The sequence below is a fragment of the Typopeltis vanoorti genome, chromosome 22 (genome assembly GCF_054136105.1).
Source record: "Typopeltis vanoorti isolate ZY-2024b chromosome 22, IOZ_Tvanoo_1.0, whole genome shotgun sequence".
In the NCBI taxonomy this organism is placed as follows: Eukaryota; Metazoa; Arthropoda; class Arachnida; order Uropygi; family Thelyphonidae; genus Typopeltis; species Typopeltis vanoorti.
This window is the reverse complement of record NC_143570.1, coordinates 92947150-92964254: the sequence shown is the minus strand read 5'-3', so window position 1 is coordinate 92964254 and position 17105 is coordinate 92947150. Positions and strand designations below refer to the sequence as shown.

The window sequence follows — 17105 nt, the reverse complement described above, 5'->3', positions numbered from 1 at the left end:
CGACAACAGGGAACCCTTCTGTCATGCAGCACTAGACCTGACCTGAGTTTCTGTTCCCTCATACATCTCCTTCACCAACCTCACGTACTTTTCCGACACCCCCTTCTTCCTCATACACCTCCATACCTCCTGCCTGGCCACTCTGTCGTATGCCTTTTCCAGGTCTATAAACACCATGTGCAGATCCACTTGCATCTCTCTATATTTCTCCATCAATCGCCTTAGCGCAAATATTGCATCCATTGTCCCTCTTCCTGGCATAAATCCAAACTGCTCCTCACCAATTTTTGTTTCCTGCCGTAACCTTGCTTCAATTACTCTTTCCCATATTTTTAATGTGTGTGACATCAGCTTGATTCCTCTATAGTTGCCACAGTCTTGAACATCTCCTCTTCCTTTGTAGATTGGGAGACGAGAATACTTTTCCTCCATTCCTCTGGTATCTTTTCCTGTTGGGCTATTTTACACATCAGATCCCATAACATATCCGCACCCTCACTGCCCAAACTTTTCCACACTTCCCCAGGTATCTGGTCTGCTCCCACAGCCTTTCCATTCTTCATTTTTCTCAGTACCCAAACCACTTCCTCTCTACTCTCTCATACATACACAACACTGGATGAGGCTGAAGCAAAGCAAAGATAAGCCCTAAGTTCTAAACTGTGTCACCTAATGAGCTACACTAGATGTTCTTGTCCATTGGGCTGAGGATGAGCATTTCCTATATTTGAATCAGTTTCATACAGTAAAATCTGTTGACATTTGAGTGAAGTAAGTTAACCTTTTTTTCTAGAATATCTTGCAGTGAGGTCCAAAGTCTATGGTCTGCAAATTCTGAGCTAGTTATGGAACCATGTGCAATTTTTGTGCTCAGAGATTCTGATGTTTTGACTGTCCCACTTGTTTGGCCATAGTAGAACAGCTTAAAACTGCAGGATACTTTCATATACACCAGGGAGGTCTGGGCTTTGTAGCTGGCCTTTGGGAAAGTAGATAAAGGAGATGTGAATATTTTGCATACTCTGTAAAGGTTATGAGATCATGTTAGAATTTTTGTCAGCTTTTCGGATGTGCCCAAGATATATGGGATAGAGGCAGACTTAGTATAGTTTCTCCCTTGAAGGAAAATGTGTTATGGGATGTTAAATTTTGTTGAATTGGTAAGGACTATAGCCATTGGCTAAGAAAGTGTTGTCAAGTTGTAGTGAGAGCATTATTAGCAGAACAAATCAATTTTACTCTGATGAACAAAGTTTTTATAATTTCATAATGTTGGAGAGAGAGAGAGTGTGTGACAATTGATAAATATATTTAGTCTGTGTCAGTTTTCTCTAAACAGAATATTCAAGGATCCATTAGATTGGCATGTAAATCAAGGGTTGGCTGTCACCTCTATTTGTTTAGATTATTTTCCTTGCAAAAGAAACAGCTTCGGTTCATGGTGAACTGAAACAAGGCTAAGATATCAGGAGGAAATTCAGTTTGGAGAAAGTCAAGTCCTTCAAGTGGAACTGTAAAGAGAAATGTCATAACTGAGCATTATGCTAATGAGATGAAGGGCAAGTTTTTCTATATTGTACTTAAAATGAGCAGAACACTTTGGCTAATTTATAGGTGGAACAATATCATATAAAATAGTTTTCATTTCTATAGGCCAGGAGGTAACATTTTTAAGAAGCCAGTGAAGGAGTTTGATCAGCATGTGCTGGCAGTATCAGTCAAAAGTATAGTAGGTGGAACAATTCTTGAGTAGAGAGGTTAGTTATGCATGTAATAATGATGGTTTAGAACTACAGTGGCATTATGCTTATCCATTTTGTAATTATTCTTTTGTTGCTCTTCAATTCTAGTAACACTAATTCCTCAAATTACTTTAGGAACAGGTTGCTTTTTTGGCAGTTTGGCTTACATTAGGAGATGGGATAAACCCCGTCAGATATTGTCTGCAACATGGGTAAGAAGGCTGTTCATTTCTATGAAATTACATGAATGGTACATCAAGTGACTACAATACGACACTTAAAAACAAATTAAGAGGTTATAGTTATAATTACTTGAGAAATGTTGGAGTACATATGACAACAGCTGGTTTGTCATCATCATCAAATTCCTGCCATGTGCCCTCGAGGGGTGTACAGGATATGATAGTACTACATGAAAAATATTCATCATTACCAACTTCTTATCTACAATTTTCCTCCAAATTAGTCTGTTACTTGTCAAGACTCCAACATTATCAGATCTTATATTTCTATCATCTAAGGAACTTTGTACAGTATCGATCCACCTATATCTTGGTCTTCCTCTGGGTCATTTTCCTGCCAACCTGGCAGAGAACACCTGTTTTAATAATCTTTCCTTGCCCATTCTGTTTAAGTGACCATATCACCTAAGATTAGCTCTGCTAATGCATTCCTGGATGCTGACAATGCCAAGTTCTTTCCTAATATCCTCATTTTTAATATGATATTGCCATTGATGCCATCTGTTCACACCTATAATCTTTCTCAGGACTCTCATAGCTGTGGTCTCTAGTTTTTGGTTAAGTGTTTTACTTCTGACCCAGGTCTCAGATCCATAAGCTAAAATTGGTTTGAACACTGTCTTGTATGCAGCTAATTTAGTGTTCCGACTAATTTCTCTCTTATTCCATATGAATTTATTTAATTGACTTTCTAGCATACCAACTTTGTTGAGTCTATTGTCTATTTCCATATTTAATTTATCATCTTCAGTAAAAATCGTGCCTAAGTAGTTGAAATGTTTTACTTGTTCCACAGGTTCTCCGTTCACAATGAAGTTGACATTTTCAATGATTCTGCCTATTTTCATTGTCTTTGTCTTTTTATTGCTGATCTTCATACCATCTATTACAACAGTTATTCAATTTAGTCAAGGACTCTTGCAGACTTGTAGTGGATTTATTTAGAAGTATAACATCATCCACATAAAGCAAAGAGCTGATATTAACATCTCCAATTTTGATATAATTTTTAATAGCATTTTCCTTCATAATGTGATCCATATAGATAATGAATAACAGGAGGGATAATGTACATCCTTGTCTCACACCAGATTTAACATTAAACCATCTTCCTGTACTTCCTTCAATTCTAACTGCTGACTTATAACTCAAATAAAGACTAAGTATTGCTTGATATAATGCCTAATAACACCATATAACTGTAGCGTATTGAATAGCTTCTCTCTTGGCAACTTGTCATATGCCTTTTCCAGATCGACAAAACTTAAATATAGATCTTTGTTACATTTTTGAAAATTATGGAGACAACTACTGTGTTTGAATAAAAACTTTAGTTTAATATAACTAATATCTACATTCACCTTTCGACCTTTATGTCAAGGTCATCTTCTGCAGCATACAACTATACACAAAAAACAAGCTACACTACAATCAAACTGGTTTGTTAAAGTTACTGACCAACCACTACAACAGTTGTTGGCCTGACTTCTGGTGGAAAAAATAAAAATAAAAATAAAAAATTCTACATCAACGCTAGAGTCGTATTATTAACATTGGGCGCAACAACAAATCTATGTATCTATCTATATACATATATTAACATCATGATTATAAAAGTACATTCCAACCAGTTGGTATGGAATAGTTTCTAATACTAGCAGAAAATTGGCTAGAGTCCTGACTTATGCTGGATCTTATATATTAGGTAGGCTGAATCTGTGCCATCCATATCCTGAGAATTTTCATGCCATCTTTGTTGTTGATATTTGGGTGGTTTATCAGGATTTCGCAGGCTTCCTTAAATTTCCTTTCATACCAGGTTTTTGTATGGTGTAAACAGCAGGTGCTTTTCCAGTGAATTTGGTGTAAGGTGTTGAGCGCGTGATCTAAGAGGCCTGTTTCACCATAATGGTTATATTTAATGTGTTCTTTCTTACATATAGGGATTGGCCGTCCTGTTTCACCATTGTATGGTAAGTTACAGGTGAAGCGGATGCAATAGACTCCAGAATGAGTCAATGGGAGGAGAGGATCCTTAGAGGAGCTAAATATGGTTTTAAGTTTAGTGGGCGGCTTAAAGGTGGCATTGAGATTATAATCTTCTCCGCAACCTCTAACCTCGAAGAGCGGCCACACCAAGTTGATTGGGACTGCACTACCAATTTATATATATGCCAAGATGAATTTGAAAGACAAATTATCAAATCAAAAGAAATAGTTCTGGACCCTTCACACTTTGCCTGATTCCCATAGCGCAGTTATCCAATACTGGCGCTCTAAAATTAGCTGTCAGACACATTCAACTCATGCCAACAGTAGCATGCGGTCACCTATTCAAATATCACTGTTACTATTCTGTTTCTTTTTATTAAGCTGGAAAGTCCATGTTTTTTACCTTGTTATTTTTATAAGTCTTATGTTACATACATATATGTAAATAAGTTGTTTTATCTTGGGAATAATGTATATTAGGGTTACCAAGTAATTTTATAAACTTGGTTATTTTACTCGTAATGAGTTGCCCTGGTGTTGCACCACCTTTAGACTTGAACTACGTTTCAGGCGCAAACTTAACTGTTTGCTTACTTGGGATTAGGAGGAAAAATAACTAAGTTTATAAAATTATTTGGTAACCCTAATATATATAGTGAATGCTGTTATGGCAGTTTCACATATTATTGGAATTCGGTTGAAGAGAGTTAGCATTTCAACTCATTTGTCAGCTTGCTTTTATCTTTCCTTTGCGCGATTTCCGAAAAAATATATAAATACTGGGGTTAACTCACAAGAAATTTTGTCCAAGTATTACTTAGCACTTCTGATGATATATTGAGCCTTGGTTGAAGGAGGAAAACCTTCAACAATAAAAATCAATAAACAACAAGCAATTGGTTGAAATATGAATAACATATGTTCACTTCAAATCTGACAAAACTGCTAGGGAAGGTGGAAGCAATAAAACTATATTGTTTTTCACTTCACCCCTCTTTTATTACTCATCATTCTGCTGCTGCTGCTCAGCATGGTCATGAAATGAACATGCTGCCGCTATTTTTTTTTTTTAAGTATTCATTTCATTTTAATAATTTTTACTTACTTATTCAATTTTAATTTGTTTTGTTTGGATAATTAAAATATATAGATTTATTTGGTTAATTTAAGCTGGTGGACCACCTGTGGTCCGTGGACCATAAGTTGAAAAACACTGCTATAGGGGTTTCTCACCTTATTGTGACCCCTAATTCATAAGTAGTATAGAAATAGAAGACATGACACAACATAAATAAAAAATGAATTTTAATTAGGAAAAGTATTTTGGAAATTTTTCTAGTGTTTTTTAATTTTTTCATTTGGGGAGGGCCAGGGCTGCTTGGCCCCATACCTGGGTGCACCACTGAGCTATATAGCATATGATATATTACCTGAACTTAGGACCATGTCATTTATGACCAGTTAAGAGTCAACCCATATAGCTATATACGAGATTATTTCATGGCACTTCCATGAAGCTCAAAAATTCATGGGGGGGAGGTAGGCTACTCTATGCTATACAATCCATCCCAGACACATTGTATCTATTTATTAGATATCATTAGTGCTGGGGAAATTGTGAAGGAATATTTGTTAGCAGCAATAGTAAGCTGTATTCCACAAGTAAAGAAGAGGACAAAATTTGGTGTAAAGTGGATGACAAACAATATTAAACAGGAACTGCGTGTGAAAAAGAGGCTATAGAAGAGATATAAGGAGACAAGTGAAGAGCAGATGCATGGAAGAAAATAAGACAGTCCAGGAGAGTGACTAGTATGGTAAGGAAGGTGAAACTGGAATATGAGAAGAGATTGGCCCTAAGATCCAAAGAAAATCCTAAGGAATTTTTTAGCTATGTGGCCAGTAAGAGGAGAAATGATTGTGGAAGAATGACATTGTGGGATAAAAATGGGAATAGAATGACTGATGCAGAGTACATAGTGGAATTGCTCAATGAACACTTTATTTCATCCTGGAGGAGTAAATTTTAATATTAGAGGGATAGGGCAGGTTCAAGGTTTAGAAGTGCAGGAGGAGAGCATGTTCCAAATACTGAGTACTCTGGATGTCAGTAAAGCTGTGGGACTGGGTGGTATTTCACCACGAGTTTTGAGAGAATGTGCTAAGGAACTGACAGCTCCTTTGACCTGGCTTTTCGATTAAAGTTTGGCTACAGGAAAGGTGCCCAGGAAATGGAAGGAAGGTAAGATAGTGCCATTGCATAAGGGCAGTAGCAGACTGGAAGTGTCTAATTACAGGTCAGTTTGTGTGTCATCAGTAGTTGTGAAGATCTTGGAGAAATTAGTTAGGGACTGTATACAACATTGGGCAGATGAGGGTAATGTTATCTGTGTGAGTCAACATGGATTTGTGAGTGGGTGCTCTTGTTTAAGTAATATGCTAGCCTTTTATAATAAAGTTACAAGAGCAGTAGATAAGGGAAAGGCATATACTGCCATTTTCTTGGATTTAGCGAAGACATATGACAGGGTGCCACATAAGCTGATATTTAAGTTGCAGCACATGGGTTTGGATGTCAGGTTGGCCAACTGGATACAGGATTGGCTGTCTGATAGGTATTAGAGAGTTGTATATGGTGGGGCAGTTTCAAGGAGGCAGAAGGTTACAAGTGAGGTCCCACAGGGCTCAGTACTGGAACATTGTCAGTGGATTACAGGGGGATATTCAGTTGTTTGCAGATGATGTGAAGCTGAGAAGGGTTATTAGTAATAGTGCAGATGTGGTAGTCTTGCAAGAGGATTTGAATAAGCTAGACAGATAGGCAAATGAATGGGGGTGTCAGTTTAATGCAGCAAAATGCAAGGTCTTTTTTGAGGTTTGGGAAACATCGATGGGATGCTGCATACTCTATGGGAGGAATTATACTGGAGGAAGTAAGGGAGACAAGAGATCTGGGGTTGATGATTGATAGAAACCTGAAATTTAGGGGACATATTGCAAAGGTAGTGAAGGTAATACAGAGGATTGCTGCAATAATGAGAAAGACGCTGACCTGCAGAGATAAAAGAGTTATCATTCCATTGTATAAGACCCTGATCAGACCACACTTAGACTTTTGTTCTCAGATTTGGTCCCCAGGATTTGAAGGGGATAAATTAACTGTGGAAAGGGTACAAAGGCAGATAACAAAGATGGTTTCAGGACTGTACAATGTTAGTTATGAGGATCAGCTGAGGGAATGTGGACTGCAGAGTTTGGTAAATAGAAGAAGGAGAGGTGAAATGATTGAGACTTAAACTGTTGAGAGGTGATTACAGGGTTGACACTGGGAAGGTCTTTCGCTTGGTTGAACAGCGGGAAGGAGTGATGACATGGGACCATCCCTGGAAGTTACGAAAGGAAACTGAACAAGAGAGGCGAGGAGTGGTTTCTCTGCATGGAGGGTGGTTGAACCGTGGAATGCAATGCCTGATAGAGTGTTGAGAGCGAGAACATTCAATGAGTTTAAGGAGTGGTATGATAGACTTTGTGTTTCCTAGGAGGCACCTCCCACGATGAGTATTGATAGACTTGTTTCCTAGGAAGGACCTCCTGCAATGAGGTCTTTCCTTCCTCCAAGGAGTCAAAAGACTCCTTGGAGGCCTAAATAATAATAATTGTTCTCTTAGCAGTCTGTCTTACAAGAGAAAAAAATTCTACTGCTTTAAGAGTTAAGAGGATATCATGCTGGAGATTTAATGGAGTACTGAGGACACTAAGAAAGAATTAATATTTTTAATGCTTCCAATATATCATCTCAGTCATCTTTAGGAAGTACAACCAATACACTTAAGTATAAAGAGCTAATAAGCTTCATTTCGGCAATGAAAACATTACTTAAATTAAGGGGATATTAAATCCCACATAGTTTTAAAACCGAATAAGAAACTCAAAGATCGGAATCAGAGAGTTTCTTGCCGAATATAGTATAGTAAACTATAAAGTATCGGCGACACTAGCGTTAGCCAATGCAAGTGATCCTAGTACGTAGTACAATACCGGGCAACTCGTTGCAAAGGTGGGGAAGTTCAGATCGCTATTCTTAGGTATTTTCCATTAAGTAATGTTTTCATTGCCGAAATGAAGCGTATTAGCTCTTTATACTTAAGTAACTTAATGGTTGCCTGTTTGGAAAACTTGTTCGCAGAGTACATAAGTTCTTTTCGCTATACACTTTGGTATTAGGTCTAGCTACTCACTGATGAAGCCTCAAAAACGGCTGAAACCGGTCTGGGTAGTGACCTCCCTCCATAATGTAATAACAGCATACATTTCCTAGGAAATGTGTTTTTACATTATGGAAAATACCTAAGAATAGCGATCTGAACTTCCCCACCTTTGCAACGAGTTGCCCGGTATTGTACTACGTACTAGGATCACTTGCATTGGCTAACGCTAGTGTCGCCGATATTTTATAGTTTACTATACTATATTCGGCAAGAAACTCTCTGATTCCGATCTTTGAGTTTCTTATTCGGTTTTAAAACTATGTGGGATTTAATATCCCCTTAATTTAAGTAACAACCAATACATTTATGTAGGTGAGTGAATACTCAATGCAACATGTGGCTATGACTCAAGTCCTATCAAGGTGGTGTGCCCTCTATGGACATTTGTAGGAGGCATAGGATGTCAATTGAGATGTCTAATGATTAATGTTTCCCAAATTTAGGAAGTTTTTTTTGTCTGTATTTGGTAAAATTTGGTTGATTTCTGAGTGCTGCTGCAGATTCCAAAAACATTATTTTTTAAATTTAATGTGATGGAGCATGGTAGTTTTCTTCCAGAAGATCCTGTGAGCAGTGTCCAATACAAGAGAAGACAAGACTGACCATAATCATGACTGCAGATTAAAGTTTTGTGTTCATCTAAACAGACGGTGGCTGATCTACCCCCATGTGTCTGAACTATGTCAACCTACAGGAACAGGGTGCTTTATATATTTCAGGCACTGAGAGAGATGGGAGCCAAGTTTTGGTAAAACATATAAGGGTAGCACATTTCTGGTGGGGCTTAAAAGCCATGTAGACATTGTACTTTTTTTTTTTTTTTTTAAAGACCCTGGTTATTTTTTTCTGGAAAAAAATAGCCAGGGTCTCTACCCTGGACATGATGATGATGGCATTTCTGAAATCTTTATGAAGGTATGGATAAGGATCAGGAGAGGAGCGATTATTATTATTTTTTTTGAATTCTGTAACCATCGGACAGGAAGGTGTGTATATGGTTGAGTTCTGTTGAAAAAAAAAGAGGTTCCACTGGAACAAAGATTGTAGGCTCTATTGGTCAGAGTTTTAATGATGCCACATTGTTGAGAGGGGGGGGGGATGGTGGTGTGAAAGTATCTGCCTGTGTGAGTGGGTTTTCAGTATGCTGAGAAGGGTTACCATTTGGAAGGAGTGTTGCTTCCAAATGGTTACCTTGTTACCTTATCTGTTCTACCAAAAATCAGCTCCCTCCTTTCTCAGTACCCTGTTCCTGCAAGTTGGCATACTCTGGATCAGCCACCATCTGTTTAGATACAAAACTTACATCTGCAATCACAACTATGGTCAATCTGGTCTTGCAGACCATGGATACCACTTACAGGATGTTCTGGAAGAAAACCACCATGCTCCATCACAGTAAATTTTAAAAAAGACAAGACTGTTTTTGGAATCTGCAGCAGCACTCAGAAATCAACAGAATTTAAACAAATACATGCAAAAACTTCACAAAATTTAGATAATGTTAATCATAATCATCAAAGGCCCCAATTTGCATTCTAGGCCTCCTATAAATCCCATAGAGAGCACACCACATTGATAGGACTTAGTCATAGCCACGTTTCATTGAGTATTGTGTTGCCTTTTTGTGTGTGTGTTACAACTGTTAGCTGTACTCCCTAAAGATGTCTCAGTGACTAAGACAAAATATCAGAAACATTAAAAAATACTTTTTAATCTCTTCTTAGTGCTGTCAATACTCCATTAAACCTCCAACATATTAACCTTTGAACTCTATGGACTCACACTCATCATGGAAGAAGGTCCTACTGTTATATACCTAACTCATCAAATCATGCCTTAGTCATTTATTGTTTCCACACTACACTCTCAGGGCAAGCATTCTTCATCACATGCAAAAAAAAAAAAAAACTATTCCTCAATCCCATTCTCACTATACAGTTTCCAGTAAAAGATTCGTGTTCTGCCTTTTCTCCCTCATTCCATGAAAAATCTCTTCCACATTAATCCAATAACAACTCCTTGCCAAGCTATGGCTCAATTTCTCCCCTGCCTCCTCTCTTTCACAAGGCATTGCACAGTGTATTTCCTCAATCTTGTTCCTGACATTCCAGAGACCAGAAAACATCTTAGTTAATCATCTACAGATCCTTTCCAACACATCCTCTAACTCCTGAAAATCAGGTGACCATATCTGACAGTAATCCATCTGTGTCTAATTAATGTTTTATACAAAGTAATCAATCTCCTTACTTCTACATATCCATGTTCCTCTTGCATCATTGTTACAAACCATTGTGATGTCCTCACAATTTCAGTGATATTTCCCCTAACTTTTAGATCCTTGACAGTGGCACCCCCAGGGAGGGGGCCAAGGGGCCCTGGCCCTCTCCTAAAGAAAAAGGAAAAAAACACTAGAAAATTTTCCAAAAATCTTTTCCTAATAAAAATTCATTTTTTTTTAAATTTATGTTGTGTCGTGTCTTCTATTTCTATACTACTTATGAATTAACGATTATTGCAGATGCTCAGTCATAGGTTGTATGCGATGCATAGTGTGTATTCTCAAATCGTCTACTCAACTCCCCCCCCGCCCCCAAGATTAAATCTTGAGTGTGCCACTGATCCTTGTCCATTATCATCCCAAAATCACTTATCTGCTTCCTGTAATATATCTTCCATCAAATGTATACTGTGCATCCCATCTCTGCCCATATTTTAAAACTTCATGCTTTATAACAAAGAACTAGCAGCTTCAGTCACCTGCCAACTCTTAGTCATTTCAAATTCTCCTGTAATGGATATCTCCATTGAAACCTCTCCCAATATCATTTCATTAACATACAATTCAAACAGTAACAACTTCAAAAACAGATTGCAGGGACATACACACTGCTGATGACTTACTTCTGAAATGCACTGCCTAAACAAAACTTGCTATCAGACAGCCAATCTACTGTCCAACAGACTAAGCCATTATATAACCTCATCCACTTTAAATTAATTATCAGCCTGTTGTATGGTAATCTACTAAACACCTTTGCAAAATCTAAATAAGCATTACATTTGTCATTTTCCTACCTTGATATAATGAGCAGGATGCTAAAACAGATCTCCTTTAGCAGCTTCATGCTGCCCATCAAAAAGAAAGTTGATATTATCTACCTAAATTGGAATCCTAATTCTCATTAAACACTTCATTGGTTGGACACCACCCAAGTGATCACCTCATAGTTACACTCACCAACTGAAGAACGATCCAATCCCTCCCAATGATATCCTCTAATGAGATGATCAAATCCAAGATTCAATCCTCATGTGCTCTCCATTATGAAATGTCTATGGTAGTTGACTCTCAAAGTTCTCTTTGCCCCCAGATACTGTCTCTTCATTACAATTTATATTATATTATTATTTATATTACAATTCAATAGAAGAATCAATTCTTTCTTCTGTTGCTCATATATATATATATATATATATATATATATATATATATATATATATATCAAAAGAACTTGCCCTGACTAACTGTTGCTCAAAAACTCTTGCTATTTTTACCAAGCAAGTGACCTTTCTGACTGACTCAAAATCATTGCCACTATTTACCATAATTGAAATCACCCGTTTCTTATTTGTTGGGTCAATTCACTTATACAGTAATTTTCAACATTTCCAAGTCTATAGTAACATCCGACTAAATCTTTCATTCTATTCATTTCACACCATACTGACTAAAAATCATTGCCACTATTTCACACCCCTTTCATCTCCACACTGCATGAACACAAGTCTGCTGCCTTCTCACATTATCTATCCTTACAAACATCATACCCATCCAATAATAAAATTTAGTTTAACCTTTATCCAAGTGTAAATTTGCATCTGAAGTATCTTCAGGAATGAGGCAACAACTTGTGGTAAAAGTTGACCAAGCTCTCATCACTACTTGCCTTAGTATCTCCCATAATGCAAAGCACATCTCCTTGCAGACATGTATAATGCTATGCATTAAGGGAAGGGCCACTACCCAAACCGGTTTCGACCTTTATTGAGGTCTCGTCAGTGGGAGCCTGACCCAGAAGTAATGGAGAAGTCATATTTACCTATACGAGATGTCAAAAGGCATCTTACCTTATTATTAAATTAACTCCGGATTTAGAAAAAGATGTTGGAAGTTTTTTTCCACTTGATTAGACAATAATAAATTTAGTTTAATCCTTTATTCATGTGTAAGCAAACAGAGGATTAAAGGATTAAACTAAATTTATTATTGTCTAATCAAGTGGAAAAAAACTTCCAACATCTTTTTCTAAATCCGGAGTTAATTTAATAATAAGGTAAGATGCCTTTTGACATCTCGTATAGGTAAATATGACTTCTCCATTACTTCTGGGTCAGGCTCCCATAAAGGATTATAAAGGATAAAGGATAAAGGATTAAACTAAATTTATTATAGACTATATTTACTATAGTATATATTTATTATAGATTATAATAAATTTAGTTTAATCCTTTATCCAAGTGTAAGCAAACAAAGGATTAAAAGATTAAACTAAATTTATTATAGTCTAACCAAGTGGGAAAAAACTTCCAACATCTTTCTCTAAATCCAGAGTTAATTTAATACGGTGAGATACCTTTTGGCAACTCGTATAGGTAAATATAACTTCTCCATTACTTCCACCTTAGTATCACCACTTCTGGGTCTGGCTCCCACTGACGAGACCTCAATAAAGGTCGAAACCGGTCTGGGTAGTGGCCCTTCCCTTAATGCATAGCATTATACATGTCTGCAAGGAGATGTGCTTTGCATTATGGTCGATACTAAGAAGTAGTGATGAGAGCTTGGTCCACCTTTACCACGAGTTGCCTCAGTCCTGAAGATACTTCAGGTGCAAACTCTGTTTGCTTACACTTGGATAAAGGATTAAACTAAATTTATTATAATCTAACCAAGTGGAAAAAACTTCCAACATCATACCCTTCCAATGTCTACTCTTGTCAGAACATCATCGTCAACTATGTTTCACTTATTTAACTTTAGGATGAATTAATTCTCAATGCAACAATTTCATTCTCCTTATTCCTAATACTGCTGGAATTTGAAAAACAGTTTGTTACTGTGTATATAAACAATCCTACCCATGCCACATCTGACATGACTTCCACACCTGTCTTTTCAAATTGCTCTTTATCAGATTGTTTTGCATAACTTCTCCACATTCAAATGTTCCCCTTGCATACCAGAATCTAATTCTTCTGTCTATCCACAGTTGCTACTGTTTCCTAGATTTTCCCTTCTCATGTTTTGTCACCACATCCATCTGAACTCCTCCCATTTTACTGTCTTGCATTTCCCTCAATCACATTACTCGCCTCTCCTTTTGCAAGTACTTCCTTATTCTCTTGTACATATGCTCACATTACCTTTTACTTCCTCAAACCTCTTATTCACCTCTCTCCCATTACTCTTCCTTCCCAGCTCCGAAACAACCTTTCCAGAACTCGCACCAAATCCATTTAAATGCAGTCCATTTCTCTTATACAATTCCAATGAGGCCAACTATCTATTAATAACACTTCACCAAAAATATTAAAGTGTAAAATCGCTGAAAGATTGTATATGACAGTTACATTTCCCATCTTAAGATCCAAAAAACTAGGGAATCAAAGCTACCATTTCTTCTTTTCTGATTTCCAAGTTGTTAAATTTACTACATAATTAGTCATATCTGAATTAATACAACAAATAAAAATAATTACTCTGTAATGACATAACCTGTTATGATTCAGAAGGAATTATCTTCTGGGTGGGACATAAAATTCAAAAGTAATGGTTAAATATAAGCCTCAAAATAATGGTAATTAATCATTCTAAACATTCTATGAAAATATCATCTTTAACATTTGATAATGGAAAAATAATCCTTCACATTTTGAAATTATTAGAAAGTAAATAATAACCTCTAATTTTCACCTTTGTATCTATTGATTTCATACAATAATTACAAATTTAAGAAAGGCAGTCAAATTAAATAACTTAAATCATTCATAGTTACAATGTTAAAAACTGATTTAAGTATACAGGTTAAATTAACTTTTTACAAATTTAATTTGAAAAAGTCGACGGTTTCTTTCCGTCTCTAAAATCAGTGTGCAAAAACCATTTCTAGTGAACTAGTGCACGTTTCTGCATCAGAACACTTAAAAAATAAATAAATAAATAAAATAGACAAACCGGAACCGCTTCTCAAATTCGTACTGAAAAGCATTATTTTTTCTGTTAATATATTAACAGAAAAAATAATGCTTTTCAGTACGAAAAACTTTGAATGATTAATTCCATTAACCATTTCGGAAATACATAAATGCCAGCGGCTGTATTTTAATCATAATTGACAGCCTGTACCTTGCAATGGAAAGCATATAATCCAGGCCTTTCTTACATTGACTACACAACTTTATGTGCCCTAGTCTTAACGAAATTAAATTACTGCTTTCAATAATACGCCTTTTTAATATTTAAAATTTCCTTCAGTGGTAACTAAATAACAATTCGAATGTGAGAAAACATTTTAACTTACCTATAACTTCACCAAGTTCATATGAATCCTTGTCATTTGGCCAACCTCCAGGCGTAGCAGCATGTACTTCAGCCATTTTATCTGCCAAGATATCCCCAATGCTCCGTCTAGTGACTGTTCTCTGAACTGGCGACTGCTCCTGTAAGATCTGTGGGGTTGCACTTATCCTTCGGTACATTCCAGGTGAACACTGAACAGGAAGACCTGCTCTCTCTGCGGCTCGGCGAGAAGCTTTTCTGAAAAACATGATAAAGTGTTATGAATGGTTCGCTGATAAGAAAGCTTTAGTTCTCAAAAGTGAAAGCTAACGTCACAAATGTAACTTATAATTAAATATTATTCATTAAAATTCTACAGTATAAGAAAATGAAAAATTATTTTCTTCAGTGATGAATTAGTATGATGAAATATCAGCCGAATATTACATTATCCAAAAAAAGAATTTAGCAGACTTATGAAACTTTTCTGCTGCATACTCTGAAAACAAAATAAACCCTGACATTAGCATCTGCATTTCTGGTAAACTTTGATGGGGAAAAAAATAATAAATAAATAAAAAGCGGAACTTTAATGAGAACACAGTAATAACGCTCGCTTTTAACTCCGCGTAGTGACACATCTGAGTGGTTCCTCTGAACGAAATAAGTGAAATTTCGAAGTTAACCCCTTCGATTTACATAGAATTTACAATTCTAGGAACTTCTTACACTGATACAGAAATCCGGGAACGCTAACTTTTCATAGATTTTCCATTTTGGAAGCTTGGGTCGCTACCAAAAGGAAAATTTAAATTCTCTGTAAAATTTGGACTTTAGGAATTTCACGATATTAAAGAGAACTAGCCATGATTGAGTTTAACTAAATCGTTTAAAAAACAAACCAAATCAAAATATCCTAAAGTCAATATTCTGTCCAGGATATTCAATTATATATAGATTTCTGAGAACCAAAGAAAACATTGAAAAATATCTTATGTAAACTTTCCAAATATTAGCCTATAAAGATGTTAATTTTTATGGCTATTGTTATTTAGGAGTTTAATAGGCAAAAATAGCCATAAAAATTAATATTTATTTAGACGGTAACATGGAAATTGTTCCAGAAATAATACCTATAAGAATATATTGTGTAGTGATTCTCATTCGGGCTCGAAAGGGAATACTTTTTAGTTACTTGAAGTTGTATTAAACTTTGCCTTTAAAATCAATAAATTACGTACATCATTCTGCGTAATATTACTATATAATACTTTTACAATTATTACATAATTAGTATGCACATTTTAAAACTTATTTAATATTATAATGGTTATTATAAATTGATGATTTTGAAACGTGCACCAACAGAAACTCTTTATGCAATTAAAATTAAAAGAAACACACGTATAAACCACAGTGAAAATTATTTAATTGTAAATATTTCATCCTAAGTATCTTAGGACATCATCAGTACAGTAGTTTTAAACAATTATATTATTATTATTAAACAATAATATTATTTTTAAATAAAATATAATATTAAAAATAATATTATAATAATATTAAATTTTTTTAAAAATATAATATTTAAAAAAAATTATTTTTAAACAATAATAATATTATTGTTTAAAACTACTGTACTGATGATGTCCTAAGATACTTAGTGAAAATTATTTAATTGTAAATATTTCATCCTATGGTTAATACGTGTTTCTTTTAATTATGATCGCACCACAGGTTTCGTTATTTAAAAAAAAAAATCTTTATGCAATGAAGATTTTTTTTTTTAAATAACGAAACCTGTGGTGCGATCATAATTAAAAGAAACACGTATTAACCATAGGATGAAATATTTACAATTAAATAATTTTCACTAAGTATCTTAGGACATCATCAGTACAGTAGTTTTAAACAATAATATTATTATTGTTTAAAAATAATTTTTTTTAAATATTATATTTAAAAAAAAATTTAATATTATTATAATATTATTTTTAATATTATATTTTATTTAAAAATAATATTATTGTTTAATAATAATAATATAATTGTTTAAAACTACTGTACTGATGATGTCCTAAGATACTTAGGATGAAATATTTACAATTAAATAATTTTCACTGTGGTTTATACGTGTGTTTCTTTTAATTTTAATTGCATAAAGATAACATTTAATGATGAGCGTTGTGGGGAAAATGTGATCATAAAGTGGGTATTTCCTCGGAATTCTTCCGATTGCTTCTGAGACGCCAGGGATGCGGAAGATTATAATCCTTCGTTCAAAGTTTTTGTTTTTGAC

At 35.3% G+C, this 17105-nt stretch overlaps 1 protein-coding gene across 3 annotated transcripts in view; it reads right to left on the bottom strand.

Annotated features, from left to right (window-relative positions):
- The window catches only part of fray (oxidative stress responsive kinase frayed), a 570703-nt gene that overhangs the window by 461491 nt on the left and 92107 nt on the right, over nucleotides 1-17105 (bottom strand). For all 3 annotated transcript variants that reach the window (XM_090411795.1, XM_090411792.1, XM_090411793.1), the window contains exon 2: nucleotides 14829-15064. In XM_090411795.1, coding sequence (XP_090267921.1) covers nucleotides 14829-15064 — 236 coding nt within the window. The remainder of the gene's footprint in view (nucleotides 1-14828; nucleotides 15065-17105) is intronic.